General features: G+C 50.4%; 1 protein-coding gene across 3 annotated transcripts in view; it reads right to left on the bottom strand.

Moving 5' to 3' along the window:
• Positions 1 to 14,177, bottom strand: part of CEP152 (centrosomal protein 152) — a 475,089-nt gene that overhangs the window by 55,586 nt on the left and 405,326 nt on the right. For all 3 annotated transcript variants that reach the window (XM_069624789.1, XM_069624790.1, XM_069624791.1), the window contains one exon: positions 3,045 to 3,201. In XM_069624789.1, the coding sequence (XP_069480890.1) occupies positions 3,045 to 3,201 (157 nt within the window). The remainder of the gene's footprint in view (positions 1 to 3,044; positions 3,202 to 14,177) is intronic.

Here is a 14,177-nt window from a genome sequence, read left to right as displayed (position 1 = left end):
TTGGAGGCACCTTGCTTGCCTCCGGAATTCCGAAAGGGCGGGCGCCGCTGCTGCTGAACTCCCAAGGCCAGAGCCGTCTCCGTGTCGGTCTTGATGGCCTGTAGTGACTCATCCACAGTCTTTCCAAACAGATTGTTCCCGTCAAAGGGCATGTCCAAAACCTTGTCTTGCACGTCCTGGCGGAAATCCGTCGCCTTGAGCCACCCCCGCCGTCGAAGGCAAACGCTGTTGCCCAACTGGCGGAAACTGGTGTCGGCAATGTCTGTGGCCACAGTTATGGCGTGGTCCGACGCCACCTCACCCTACTGTAGGATCACCAGGGCCTCTGCCCTCTTATCGTCCAGGAGGAAGTCCAACAGGGGGACGATCTTGTACCACAATTCCCTGTCGTAACGGGGCCACAATCACTAGGGCGTTGGCCGCCTTAATCGTCGTCACCGCCGACGAGATGACTCGTCGTCCCACGGTGTCCAGCTTCTTTCCCTCACCGTCCGGTGGGGAAGTTGAGGATGAAGCCGATGACCCCCGCCCGGCTTTCTTCCTGGCTGCTGCTGAGACGAATCCAGGGTCGGCTGCGCCCTAAGGCACAACGGGGCAGCATCGGGGACCCGGTACTTCTTCTCATACCGGTCCCTCTTCGCAGGTGTCGTGGACGGGTTCTTAAGGGCAAGTCCCTCGTCCCAGTTGTCATCCAGCAACGGAACCGTGAGGGCCATCTTCCTCTTGGCCTCACGCCGTTGGTGGAGGAAGCCTTTCTTCTTCTCCTCAGGGCAGAGCTGAAAAAGCTCGGATGCCCTGGCAATCATGGCGTGGAAGGAGCCAATCTCGTCGGGCGGGGACGGCAGAGGAATCGGAGACAGGGAGCCAGTCCCGTCGTCACCGCCGTCATCATCCGTCCCCATCGTGGCCATGTCTGTTCCCATGTCGTCCCTCGGGATCGGGAAAGGTGACAAAGGCTGAGAAGCCCGTGAGGGCTGAAGGGGCACTGGATGAATTCTCATCTTGTTCGGAGGACTTCCCGATGGACCAGGCACAGCTGGGTCGCCGCCAGGGGTAGGGGCAGTCTCGTCCTTATCTCCGTGCATAAGGCTTGGATTCCCGTCAAAATGACCGTCGAGTTGTCCTGAGGCTCGGGTTGCGACGGGCGTGCCTGGAGCGACGGTTGTTCCTCCACGGGAACCTCGTTGTCGTTGCCACCCTTGCTCTCGTCGTCCCCCTCCTCGGATTCCTCCCGTGGGGCTGGGCCTCTTCCAGATTATCAGCAAGTTCCTCCTCGGAGGTTGTGTCCGTGTCCATAACGGACACCGCCCCCCCTCTCTTTCCACTGGGGTCTTCATGGGGGTCCTCTCGATGGGCTTAAAAGAGGATTGCCTCTGCGGAGGCAGGGAACCTCTGGGCCCCGAGGTCGCCTCCACTGGGATAGCCTCCACATGCTTTGCCAGCGCCGCAGCGACTCCCTCGATGGAGGCCTTAGCCGAGTGGATCAGGGCCTTTGCCGCCTTAGGCGCGCTTGTGGCCTTCACCTTAGGGGGAGGGTCACTGCCTCGCTCCCCCTTGACAGGTTCCTTCGAGATCAACCAGGGCTTCTCCAGAAGCTTAGCCGGGTTCTCGGATTTTCTCTTCCCCGAGCCAGAGCGCTGGCTCGCGGTTGATGGCGTCGGTGAAGGAGCGCCCTGCCTGGCAGCCAAGGAGCCCGACCGTTCGGTCTCGCTGTGCTTTCCCTTCTGTTGGGGCCCCGTCGCCAGGGCGCCCTCACAGGACTTAGAAGACCGCTCAGACTTCTTCTCACCTGCTGGGCTCTTGCCTTCCAGCCAGTTGGAGAGGCGGGTCCAGCGATCCCTCATAGTCCAATCCGACATGTTCATGCAAAACGCACAGTCCTTCTCCACGTGCGTTTTGTCCTCGTGGAGGCAATAAAGGCATTTCGAATGCTCGTCCTCCTTGAACACATTTTGTAGGTTGCATCCAGGGAAGATCCTGAAAAGTTTGCCGGGAGTCGAGCTTCCCTTATCCTGGGCCATGTTCTTCTCGTCCACGAGGTAGGCCTCAGAAACTCCTGGAATACTCCAAGAAGCGCAACTCGACGAAAACTTCACCCTTGAGGGGCGTAGATAAATCCAAAACGGGTCCCCGTTGATCGGACGTAGAAACGTTGGAGCTTGAGGCTAGATTAAACTGAAAAATGATATAAATCTCTTTGAAAAAGCGCAAAACGCAGTAAAAGCTCGAGAGTTATGGCACGAGGACTCCCCAACACTTGAGTGTGCGCTATAAATCTGAGGATGGCTGCCGAGGGCGGGGCTTAGGGAGAGGGCAGTCATTGGCTGGGGGCAGTATGACCCAGAGACCAGTGATTGGTTACTACTAAGAAAGACAGATCAGAAACGAAACTGATACTGATTTTTTCTTTACCGAGGATTCCCAGCCCGACGGGGAATATTCATGAGCATGTGAATCCATGCCAGACCCCATGCTGGAGAACTGTTCTGTGGTCATTCTAAAGTGTCCTTATTGCATTTTATGCCTCTGGCTACTTACCTGTATCAAACTGGTTATTGAATCATAAGCTTTCTTTTCCGAAGGGTGAATGTACATATTTGTTTTATATTAAGTGTGTGACAATATTTGCCTGGAGGTTTTACTTAGTGTGCATTTTAAAAGGCCTACAAATCAATATTTATGTTTGTACTTAACGATACAACTGGAATTACTGATGTTGCGCTGTGTAGACTCATTGTAGCCAGAGACCACTCATAGCCCTCCAGAGTCTAAACCTTGCAGCGTTTGCTGCATTACCTTACCTTGATTGAATTTGGCTAGTCTTCAATGTCTCCTTGTTCACCATAATAGGTTGGCCTCCCAAAAGTCACCCCCCCTAGGGTTGAGTTTAGAAATCCATCGGAACAATATCAAATACAATATCCTAGATCGAGGTGCACAAACAGTTTAAAGACATATAACATCATAAGAAAGTAAATGTTGCATTTCATGTGAATGTTTAACATAAGATCCTTCAGATGCATAATTTGTTCAGAATTACTCACCCTTCATGTTTTCCGTCATCCTTTAGAAGTTGTTGAAGGCAGACCAAATAGTATTTGCGCATTTTTCTAGCGGTTTCCTGGCGTTCTCTCAACACCTCCGCTTTCAGCATTTCAGCAGCTCTTTCTCTACTCTCTTGGATGTAACGAAGCATATCTTCTACATGATTCAGAAGCAATAGAGTTAGAAAACCACTGTTTAAGAAGGGAAAGACCACAGTTTCTACTGAATTCCTACTTTAAACACAGGGCCTAACTCAAACTAAATAGAGAATCGCAAAATCAAAATAAACAAAGCTGGAGAATACATCATGTGCAGACATATCCAGTGCCACAGATTGCTCAATGAATATTCCGGGTCTCAGACAGTTCAAGGATTTTTATTAAAAGACTTCACAGGGCCCAGAGACTGTTCCTCTTTCACTCGCCTAGTTAGTACCACCCTCCATAGCCCAGGCAGCCCTACTCCAAAAGTTGGGATATACAGAATATTGACATGTACGGTCTAAGTTCTTATTTAGGCTAAAGATGAAAACCCACAGGTCAAAGGCCTTCTCTAGCCTCTTTCAGGGACTTCCTAGACTGTCCCTACTCTAGCCACAGGTTAGTTGACTAAAAGGGATGAAGCGGGTGGGCAATGCAGAGGCACTGCCCGATTCGGTCTTATTCCCATCACACCCGCTTACTCCTCTCCCCAATGGTTCCCCTCTTACTCTCCCTGTTCCAACTCCACCTACCTCCAGTCCTTCCGGCGCCTTCCTTCTCTGTCCCTCCAATCTCTCAATCCTTCGAAGTCTTGCTTCCACCCTTAAATGTTACTGATCCCTCCACCCCATCATTAATCCTTCCACACTCACTACTGCCCCCTCCTCACCTTCTTTTCAGACGTTCTTCTTTCACCCCAACATTCAATCTACACCTCCTCTCTGAATAACATACGCTAGGCTCTCAGGTATATTCGCAAAGGCAGTACCACTTACGCAGACTATCCAATACCTTACTGGTTCTAAAAGTCACCTCCACAATCCACCCCAGCATCCCTCTTCCTGCTGGTCTCTTTATCTGCCACCTCCTCTTCTGTCTTCACCTGAATAACTCACAACAACTTCTTCCCTGGGGTTCTTTGATGTCCCTCTTCCTCTAGTAGTTTACTTGAACCTGGCTAATCTGACCGTCTTCCCACCCAGGAGGGATCAGAATTACAGAAGCTTTTAGAGAGCAGGTAAAGTCCTACCCCTTTTCTCTGCACAGGTCACCAGCATGCAACAATGGCGGCCTCTGCTGCAAAGTGTCCAAGTTTGGTTGGAGGACTGTACCTCAGTTCAGTGCCCCTTATGCCGAGTTCATTTCACCTGGTTTGTAGTCCTGTTTTAAATCCATCATAGCCACACTTGCGGTGGCAGTAGTACGTGGACTGTCTAGTTCTTTATGCCGGCACATCAACACCACTGTCCTGTTTTTGCTGATTATCTTCCCCCGACTGGGGTCGGGGCTGAATGGGGCACAGATAGGCTTTCTTGTGGGTGGGCTACTCTTATAAACATGCTTTTCTTGGTACTCTTGGAAAACAAAGAACTTGGCCAGTATTTTTGTTCATTGGTATGGGGTGATGCAAATCAGTATTGCAAAGATATAATCTGGCACTTGCGGAGGGGATAGGAAATAATGCCCTCTCTACCCCTATGGGGGTAGGACCGGCTCCGGATTACTTGCTGGTAGGCCCACCACCCCATCCTGAGAGGGTTTTTCCATCCCCTATTGACAAGGTCAGTGTTCTGACCTGGTCACACCAGGTAATCTTAAAAATTCAGAAAATTAAAGTGATCGATGGGTGTCTGAAAGAATAAGGAAATACGGACAAGTATGCATTTTAAGTAAAGGCTCTCCATTCCTACACACAAAGGTGAGGGGTCTAAAGCCACAGACTCCTCATCTTAGATGTTTATCTTTAGAGCCAGCTGCTTTAAGAAACCTTTTGAGCCATCACGGGGAGTCATGTAATTCTGTGATGGCACTGCTAGACTCCAATATGGGCCCACGGCACTGGACATAACATATGGGGCAGATTATATATGTAGATATCTGTAGCACGATTGAGTGCCCCATGCCACAAAAACAGAAGATACTAATAGTTTTTATTGACAAAACTCAAACAGAACAGGGATAGACACCGGACGATCCGTTTCCTCTCGCTTGCCACGAAGTTTTATTGTGATATGACGTCACAAACAAATGATACATTGATCAAACCTAGGCAGTATAAGATTGGGTGAGTAGTAGGGTAGCGCATATTTTCTATTTGGGATTAGTCTTCTAATTGGTCCGGCGATACTAGTTAACTCTGCCTAGGACCACCTGCAGAAACAATAGATGGGGAACATGTCATCCAGTGGAGTTATGAGTGGCTGCTGCACAAGGCAAACGTGGACGGTGGATGGAGTGGTCAGGGGCAGCTTCGTAGCCTTGGCAGGTTGGACAGTCACCAGCACAAGAGCAACAATTGAAGGTGATGAGAATGGCCACAAGGTGCTGCGTGTCCCACCAAAGTTACCATACCCCGATTCCCTAGGCCTCGAGCCAGGACATTTGGCTTTCAACTTAGTACTATATTGTAGCTTTTGTCCAAAGATATAGGTGAGAATGAAGTTCTCTGTTCTCGTCTGTTTCTGATGAATAGGTCTGCTCCTACAGTTTGTCCTGCTCAGTAATTTATGAGAATTTAGCAGATTTTACCATGGGTGTTATAATCGTCCTGTCCTCTGGAGATTTGTTCGAGCTACATTCTCCTCAGTGTCATGGGTAAGCTGAGGAGAACATGACCTTCCTACAACATTTCTTTCCTTGTTGATTTAGATAAAGTTATGGCTACCCTCTGGGATCTGTCCTTTGCCTGTAGTTTTCCAACGTTGGCTCGAACCTGTAGTTCTCCACTAACCTTGGCAATCTATGCGCTTGCTATCTACGCTGCTCTGGCTCAGCTCTTCTGCCCACTCAGCAAGACTAGGTCTCTCTGCTGTGTTATGGCGGTGCAATATTTCACATTCACCCAACGTGACTGCGTCCTCCACCTTGGTGTACATGGCCACCCACTTCAGTTGGGTTTTGCATTAAGCAAGCATTTATATGTATTCTTGTGCAACTTGCGTTTCATCATAGTAAAGAGAGTATATGTGGTCTACCTTAGTGATTGCAAGTGTGTTCTGCGTACCTAAGTGCAGTTTGACCTAGTGTTTGTTTATCTTCATGCTTGGATGCATATGTGCTTCATGTCTTATGACACTATGTCTGTTGGCCCTAGCCGTGACGTCACTTGTCTCTTTCGCAACTATAGCTCATGCAGGGGTTCCATCGTCTGCGGCTTTATTGCTTCAGTGATGTCATGTGGTTGGGCTCTGTCTCAGGGAATAACGTCTTTCACATCGGCGATATAGTGGTGGTTCATTTGCCTCTCTTCAGCTCAACACCCAAAGCAGTACAAAACTCTAGAGAAGATAGCAAAAACCACTACTTAAGCACCACTAGCCAAAAAGGGGCATCCTGAACAGACTAGGAATTCAGACAGCTGTGCTTAGAAAACATGTGCAGGGAGATCCATGTAGCCAATGGACAGATGTTGAAAACATGGAACGCCTCTTTGCTGGGCAGAAGTGGCAGCCAGACGTATGACGTAGCTAGGCCGAGAACTTCATCCATGTCTTTCCCAGCAAGATCATAGCACTCAAAAGCACAAGGTTTACTTGGTAACTTGCTCTGACCACATGAGCGCCAGCATAACCTGTGACGAGCTGGGCTTTCTTTCTGAAGTCACTCATCCTATTGACATAGAACCAAGCAGCCCGCTTTGGATTTAGACGGTGAAACCTCAACTCCACCTTGGAAGATGGAAATCTGACATGACCTTGGGAAGGAAGGTTGGATGCGACTGAGTGATCACCAAAAGAGTACGTTGATGACTCTTGCTGTTATGAAAGATTTTGTTTTTTGCTGATTTCCTACCATAGACATCTAGAGATTCCCCCCCCCCCTCCGGGCCCCTACTGCCACCCCTAAACCATTTGCTTTTTTATGAATCCAGATTAATAGGCACACCTATTTTGGTTTGTGGAGTTAGTCCATTGCCACAGTGTTGTCCATCAGGACCAGTAAAGTCTTGCCCAAAACGAAGGCAAATGACATGACAAGGGCCAGCGTGATCGCATTCAACTTCACCAAATTGATGTGTTGCCGGGACTCGAATGGAGACCGGTCTTGTAGGTGAGCAACCCAGCTTTTCAGGTAATTGTCTAGACTAGCCACTTGGGGGGGCGATGATTTTCCAAACAATGCCCCTTTCAGTATTCTGTTCCTCTGGGACCACCACTCGCTGCCTCTGGCCACTTTCACATAGACCTGAAGATCTGAGTTGCTTCCCTAAAACTGAGACCAGCAGCAACTGAGAAGCCACTGTGGCAGCCTCATATGTAGCCGAGACACTGGCACTACTAGACTGCAGGAGGCCATAAGTCCCAGCAAGTGGAGAACAGCCTAGTGTGAGGAGTCAAGAATAGAAGCCGGACACAAGTATGCCATGGTTTTGGTTAAATACTTTAATTGAAAACAAAAGGGGTGGGAAAAGGCCTGTGACCCTGCTCTAAGCAGAGTTTCCCTACCAAAAAATAAGGATCCGTGTGTCAGACAGAGGGCGCTAGAGCGCGACCAAGATGGCCGCTCTGGTGTGAGCTCCGACAGCGCACCTTATAAATCCTGCTAAAAATTGCGGATCCGAGGGCCATCCGATCCCCCCAGCGGTGGGACAGACGTCCCAACACAAGACGCACCAGCCGTCACCACCCCCCCCCCGCCAACCGGGAAAACTCCTGTGACTGCCTGTCTGAGTGGAGGCGTGGAGAAGGGAGGCCCCGAACAGCTGCGGCCCGCGGCGGCATCTGAGTCGCAGTGCCGTGGGCGGAAAAACCAGCATCACACGCGGCCTGGAGACATAACTCGGGAGGGCGGCCATGAGACCCGTGGCCCCCCCGGAGCCACCGGTGGGAGCCTAGAACCACAGAGCGGCAGCCTGAGGCAACCGGCGAGCTGCGGTCCGCACAGTAACCCACAGGCCCCACCAGCAGAGACAAAGCCGGCAGCAACAACGCTGACATTGAGCACCGAGAAGGCGACCTGACCCTGCTCCACGTGAATCCAGCTGATTCAGGGGCCATCCAGCCCCCCGGAGGTGAGACAGGCCTGCAGCGACTTGGCGGGCAGGTGGCAAGGGGGACGGGGAGAGGCCCGCTCCAACTGCATTCCGCGAAGCGGGGAGAAAGCACTCAAAACACAGCGAAGCGGGGCCAGCGGCCTCCCGAACCAGACCGCGTGGACCGGGCAACCCCTACCACCATCCAGGTCAGTCGGAAGGACCAGACCCACGCGGATGCCATATTACACTCAGCAGGCCCCAGGGCAGCTAGACGGCGGGTCAACTCTGACGACCACTCAGCGACCAGGGAGCCAACTTCTCGCCGCAGGAGGACAAGAACAGGCGGCGGCGACACTCAGCGTCCCAGGCAGGCCCCCCCCCCCACACCCCGGCGATTCAGGGGACAGGCAGCCCCATTATCACAGGCAGAGCACAGAGCACAACGACAGAGCTGAGGCCGCTCACCGGAGCTTGCCCCCCCCCCCGTGCTTCCCCCAGACAGCCCCAGACGTCACATAGAACAGGAGAAAACCCCCCCAGAGACACCCAATAACCCTAATAAGGGCAGGGCAACAACGGCGTGCTGACCAAAGCCTAAGGATCGCCAAGCACCCACTCAGGAGGGCAACAAATAAAGAGAGAACATTTGCGATCACCCCAACACATTCAGCCTAAGCACAATGATACCACTGCTATGGGGAAATCAGACAAATCTCAGTGGAAGCTAACATTTGAGGCTGGAACCATAGTTAAAACCTCAAAAGCACACGAGCGACAAGAGAACCCGGAAGAAGCCATGCCCCGGGACGACGAGCCCGCTCACAACACAGACATTAAAGAAATCCTTCTCGAATTAAAAGCTGGGATCGGCAACAGACAGCAAGCTTGACTCCCTGTCCACCAGTCGACCAGCTAAAACATCATCTGGACAAACATGGGGACAGGCTTGACACTGCTGAACAACGAATTTCCAACGTAGAGGATAATGTGTCCTCCATGACCACCAAGGTATCAAGATTGGAAACACAAATGAAAGCGGTCATGGCCAAAAACGAGGACCTCGAAGGGCGATCACGCCGGAACAACATCAGGGTACTTGGGGTAACAGAGCAGCAAACCACGAGGAAAATGGAAGACAATTGAAAACCTACGCAAGGAGATATCTGGAGGCCCAGCGCTATCCAACCTATTCGTGGTGGAGCGAACTCACAGGGTACCAACCAGCCGACCCGTTCCTGGAGTTGCCCCTCGCCCAATAATAACGAAACTGCTCAATTACAAAGACCGAGATACAATTCTCCGCCTTGCAAGGGAGAAAGGAAACCTGCAGTATGACGGGGACAAAATCCAATCCTTTCCCAATTTCTCCCCCTCAGTCCAAGCACAGCGCAGAACATTCACCGGTGTGAAACGCCGACTACAGGACAACAAAATGTTGTATTCCATGCTCTACCCAACCAAACTTCGAATTCAACACGACTGCAAGTCACAATTTTTCAACACTCCAGGGGAGGCAAATTTGTTTCTCGATAAGCTGGGGTGCAAACAAAACTTCGACAATCCAAGACTAAAAAGGAGAGAACGAGCAAACGGAGACCCACCGTGAAGCCCATCTAAACCCAGAAACAGGCTGCTCTGTGCCGCTCAAAATTATCCCCCGGATTAAGAAAACCACATTAGAGTCCAAGGTAGGCTGGACCCTGGAAGTTCCCTAGCACCCCAAGCGCAGCTAAGTTATGTTAGGGGACGTTGGGAGGGGAAAGCTGATGGGCGAGTTGGGGGTTGCCCATGATTGGGAGGGAAACTGTTTAATGTTATGGAAGCGTGCTTGCCAGAGGTCTGCAACTCCCCCGCCACCTCCTGGAAACACCCAACAGAAGCACCAAAACCGGCCCACATCCAAGAATGCGAGAACTCAAAAACAACATAACTGGGGCATCACTCGACAAAAAGGTCCGACATCCCAGCCAATAACCGATCAAAAATTCAACTATCCACAACCTTCAAACTAGCCACGTGGAACATTAAAGGGGGCAATAACTAAACCAAAACCAGGAAAATGACAATACCTCCCCTCCAGAGACACAAAGTAGATATCGCCCTGGTTCAGGAAACTCACCTCCTCCCCGGAACAGAGAATCGATGGACCCGAGACTGGGGCTGCCACAGGTATTTTGCGTCCTACTCCATGTACGCCAGGGAAGTGGCAATCATAATAAACAGAACTCTGAAATTCAAACTGCTCACAACCAAAAGCAATGAAGAGGGGAGATCACTTCTGGTCCATGGAACTCTGGAAAACACAGAATTTATCATTATAAACTCCTACGGACCGAATACAGACGGATAGAATAACTGATTGGGTAAGGAGAAACAAGATCTGCAACAATCATATGGGCAGGGGACATGAACACCACTCTCGACCCTCAGAAGGACAGATCACACCCAACTTCCACAACTACCCCCAAAGCAGTTCTCGAGATCTGCAAGGCATATGACCTTGTGGACATCTGGAGGCGCCAACATGGCGAGTCCCGAGACTACTCATTCCACTCCTGGGTCCACCAAACTAGCTCCCACCTGGATTACATCCTTGTGTCCGCACACAGCCAAGATCAATGAACAAATAGCCAAATACTGCCCAGATCCATGTCCGGCCACTCAGCCGTCACAGTCGAATACACCCAACCAGACCCATCCGAAGGGAGGAGGCACTGGAGGTTCAAGCCCAGGTCCCTGCATGATCAGGTTTTTGCTGATGAACTCTGCACAGAAATCATATCCTTCCTTGAAACCAACCAGGGCTCAGTGACATCCACCGGGACCCTGTGGGAATCCCTGAAAGGCTACATCAGAGGGATATGTCTCTCCAAAGAACAAGGTATCTTGAAACTCATTAGACGAGAACTGTCACAACAGAAGAAATCCTCCAGGCCATTAAAGACCTACCAAGCACCAAGGCTCCTGGCCCCGACGGGCTGATAGGCGAGTTCTACAAAGCGTTTGCACCCATTCTCTCCCCATTATTACAACAGGTCTATGAGGAGGCACTCGAAGCCGGATCACTAGCCCCAACCCTCCGAGAGGCAAACATGATATTACTACACAAAGTCGATAAACCCCCAGAAGAATGCAGCTCAAACAGGCCAATATCTCTGATCAATTTAGATAACAAAATAACAAGATCCTGGTTTCCAGACTCATCCCGCTGATGCCCCCATTGGTACTAGCTGACTAAGCCGGATTTGTGCCAGGCCGCAATACCACGTTCGGCATAAGACGCATGTTCGGGGTCATGGAGGCACTAGATCCCTCGCACCAAGCGGTGGCAGTCCTCTTGGACGCCGAAAAGGCATTTGACTCCATTGAATGGCCATTTCTCTTTGAAATCCTTCAGAGAATGGGCCTCGGCAAGAGGTTCCTCCAACTAACAGCCCTGCTGTATAATCAACCCCGCTCCCACATCATCCTAGGGAAAACCAGATCGATGGCAATCAACCTCCAGAGAGGAACAAGGCAGGGGTGTCCACTTTCCGCCCTGCTCTTCGCACTGGTGATGGAGCCCCTCGCCTCTGATCTTCGAGCTAGGCACATACAAAGAGGTATGCCCTTCGGTCCCCATAAATTAATAATCTCACTATACGCAGATGACATTGCCCTTTATATATGCGACCCGACAACAAACCTAAACCCAGTAATTCGCGATATAATAAAATTCGACAACTTCTCCGGCTTAAAGATCAATCACAGTAAGTCAGTTATATTCCCACTCACTCCAGAGACCCACGAATTCCAAGACGATTATGGCTTCAAATGGGAACGCACAAACATGTGCTACCTAGGCATTCACTTAGCCAGAGACCACAAGACCCTGTTCCAAGACAATTATGGTAAAGTAATCCATTCACTACAGGGGAAAGTAGAAGGAAATCACTACCACTGACCGTATGGGTCCGAGTATCGCTGGTAAAAATGGTGATACTCCCCAAACTTCTTTACTTATTCGTAATCCTCCCTCTACTAGTACCCCAAAAACAGCTCCAACAGCTGAGGAGCATAATCCTTGAACTACTCTGGGCGGACAAACCAGCCAGAATAGCCTACAAGACACTAATTCAGGCTGTAAAAAAAGGCGGAATGGCACTCCCCGACATAGAACGCTATTACTGGGCAGCACAAGCCCAATTCCTAGGGCACCGGTACGCCACACAATTCATTCGTCCCTATGTCCAACTAGAGCGAGCCTTGGTATCCCCAAATCTGCTCAGAGAAGCTATTTTAGGCACGACACAAACCCTGCACCAATCCCTAAACCCGGTGCTCTCCACCATAGCAATATAGAAAAAAATAGCGCTGAAATGTAAAATTCAGACCAGGTTTTCCCCTTTACTCTCGGTAAAATGAATTCCCAGAGTCCCACTAACCGGAGAGAAAGTCTACTTGAATTGGGTTGACAAGCTAAAATTTTAAAACATAGGCGACCTCTTCATTGACGGGCACTTCCTCACCCCCCCCCCCTCCCAACAGGCCAAAACTCGCGGCGCCTCCACAGCCCTAGATACGTTCATCTACTTCCGCCTCAGAGGCACCCTGCAAACCATACTACCCTCGTTTCCCCAACAACCCGCGACTTGGCAACTACTTCACGGGGTCATCCAATCACAAGGAGAGGGTAAGCTGGTCTCAATGCTATATCCACAACCTTCAAACTAGCCACGTGGAACATTAAAGGGGGCAATAACTAAACCAAAACCAGGAAAATGACAATACCTCCCCTCCAGAGACACAAAGTAGATATCGCCCTGGTTCAGGAAACTCACCTCCTCCCCGGAACAGAGAATCGATGGACCCGAGACTGGGGCTGCCACAGGTATTTTGCGTCCTACTCCATGTACGCCAGGGAAGTGGCAATCATAATAAACAGAACTCTGAAATTCAAACTGCTCACAACCAAAAGCAATGAAGAGGGGAGATCACTTCTGGTCCATGGAACTCTGGAAAACACAGAATTTATCATTATAAACTCCTACGGACCGAATACAGACGGATAGAATAACTGATTGGGTAAGGAGAAACAAGATCTGCAACAATCATATGGGCAGGGGACATGAACACCACTCTCGACCCTCAGAAGGACAGATCACACCCAACTTCCACAACTACCCCCAAAGCAGTTCTCGAGATCTGCAAGGCATATGACCTTGTGGACATCTGGAGGCGCCAACATGGCGAGTCCCGAGACTACTCATTCCACTCCTGGGTCCACCAAACTAGCTCCCACCTGGATTACATCCTTGTGTCCGCACACAGCCAAGATCAATGAACAAATAGCCAAATACTGCCCAGATCCATGTCCGGCCACTCAGCCGTCACAGTCGAATACACCCAACCAGACCCATCCGAAGGGAGGAGGCACTGGAGGTTCAAGCCCAGGTCCCTGCATGATCAGGTTTTTGCTGATGAACTCTGCACAGAAATCATATCCTTCCTTGAAACCAACCAGGGCTCAGTGACATCCACCGGGACCCTGTGGGAATCCCTGAAAGGCTACATCAGAGGGATATGTCTCTCCAAAGAACAAGGTATCTTGAAACTCATTAGACGAGAACTGTCACAACAGAAGAAATCCTCCAGGCCATTAAAGACCTACCAAGCACCAAGGCTCCTGGCCCCGACGGGCTGATAGGCGAGTTCTACAAAGCGTTTGCACCCATTCTCTCCCCATTATTACAACAGGTCTATGAGGAGGCACTCGAAGCCGGATCACTAGCCCCAACCCTCCGAGAGGCAAACATGATATTACTACACAAAGTCGATAAACCCCCAGAAGAATGCAGCTCAAACAGGCCAATATCTCTGATCAATTTAGATAACAAAATAACAAGATCCTGGTTTCCAGACTCATCCCGCTGATGCCCCCATTGGTACTAGCTGACTAAGCCGGATTTGTGCCAGGC

This window comes from Ambystoma mexicanum, chromosome 11 (genome assembly GCF_040938575.1).
Source record: "Ambystoma mexicanum isolate Mex_15411 chromosome 11, UKY_AmexF1_1, whole genome shotgun sequence".
Taxonomy (NCBI): Eukaryota; Metazoa; Chordata; class Amphibia; order Caudata; family Ambystomatidae; genus Ambystoma; species Ambystoma mexicanum.
Note: the sequence above shows the minus strand (reverse complement) of the source record. Positions and strands in the feature narration are given on the sequence as shown.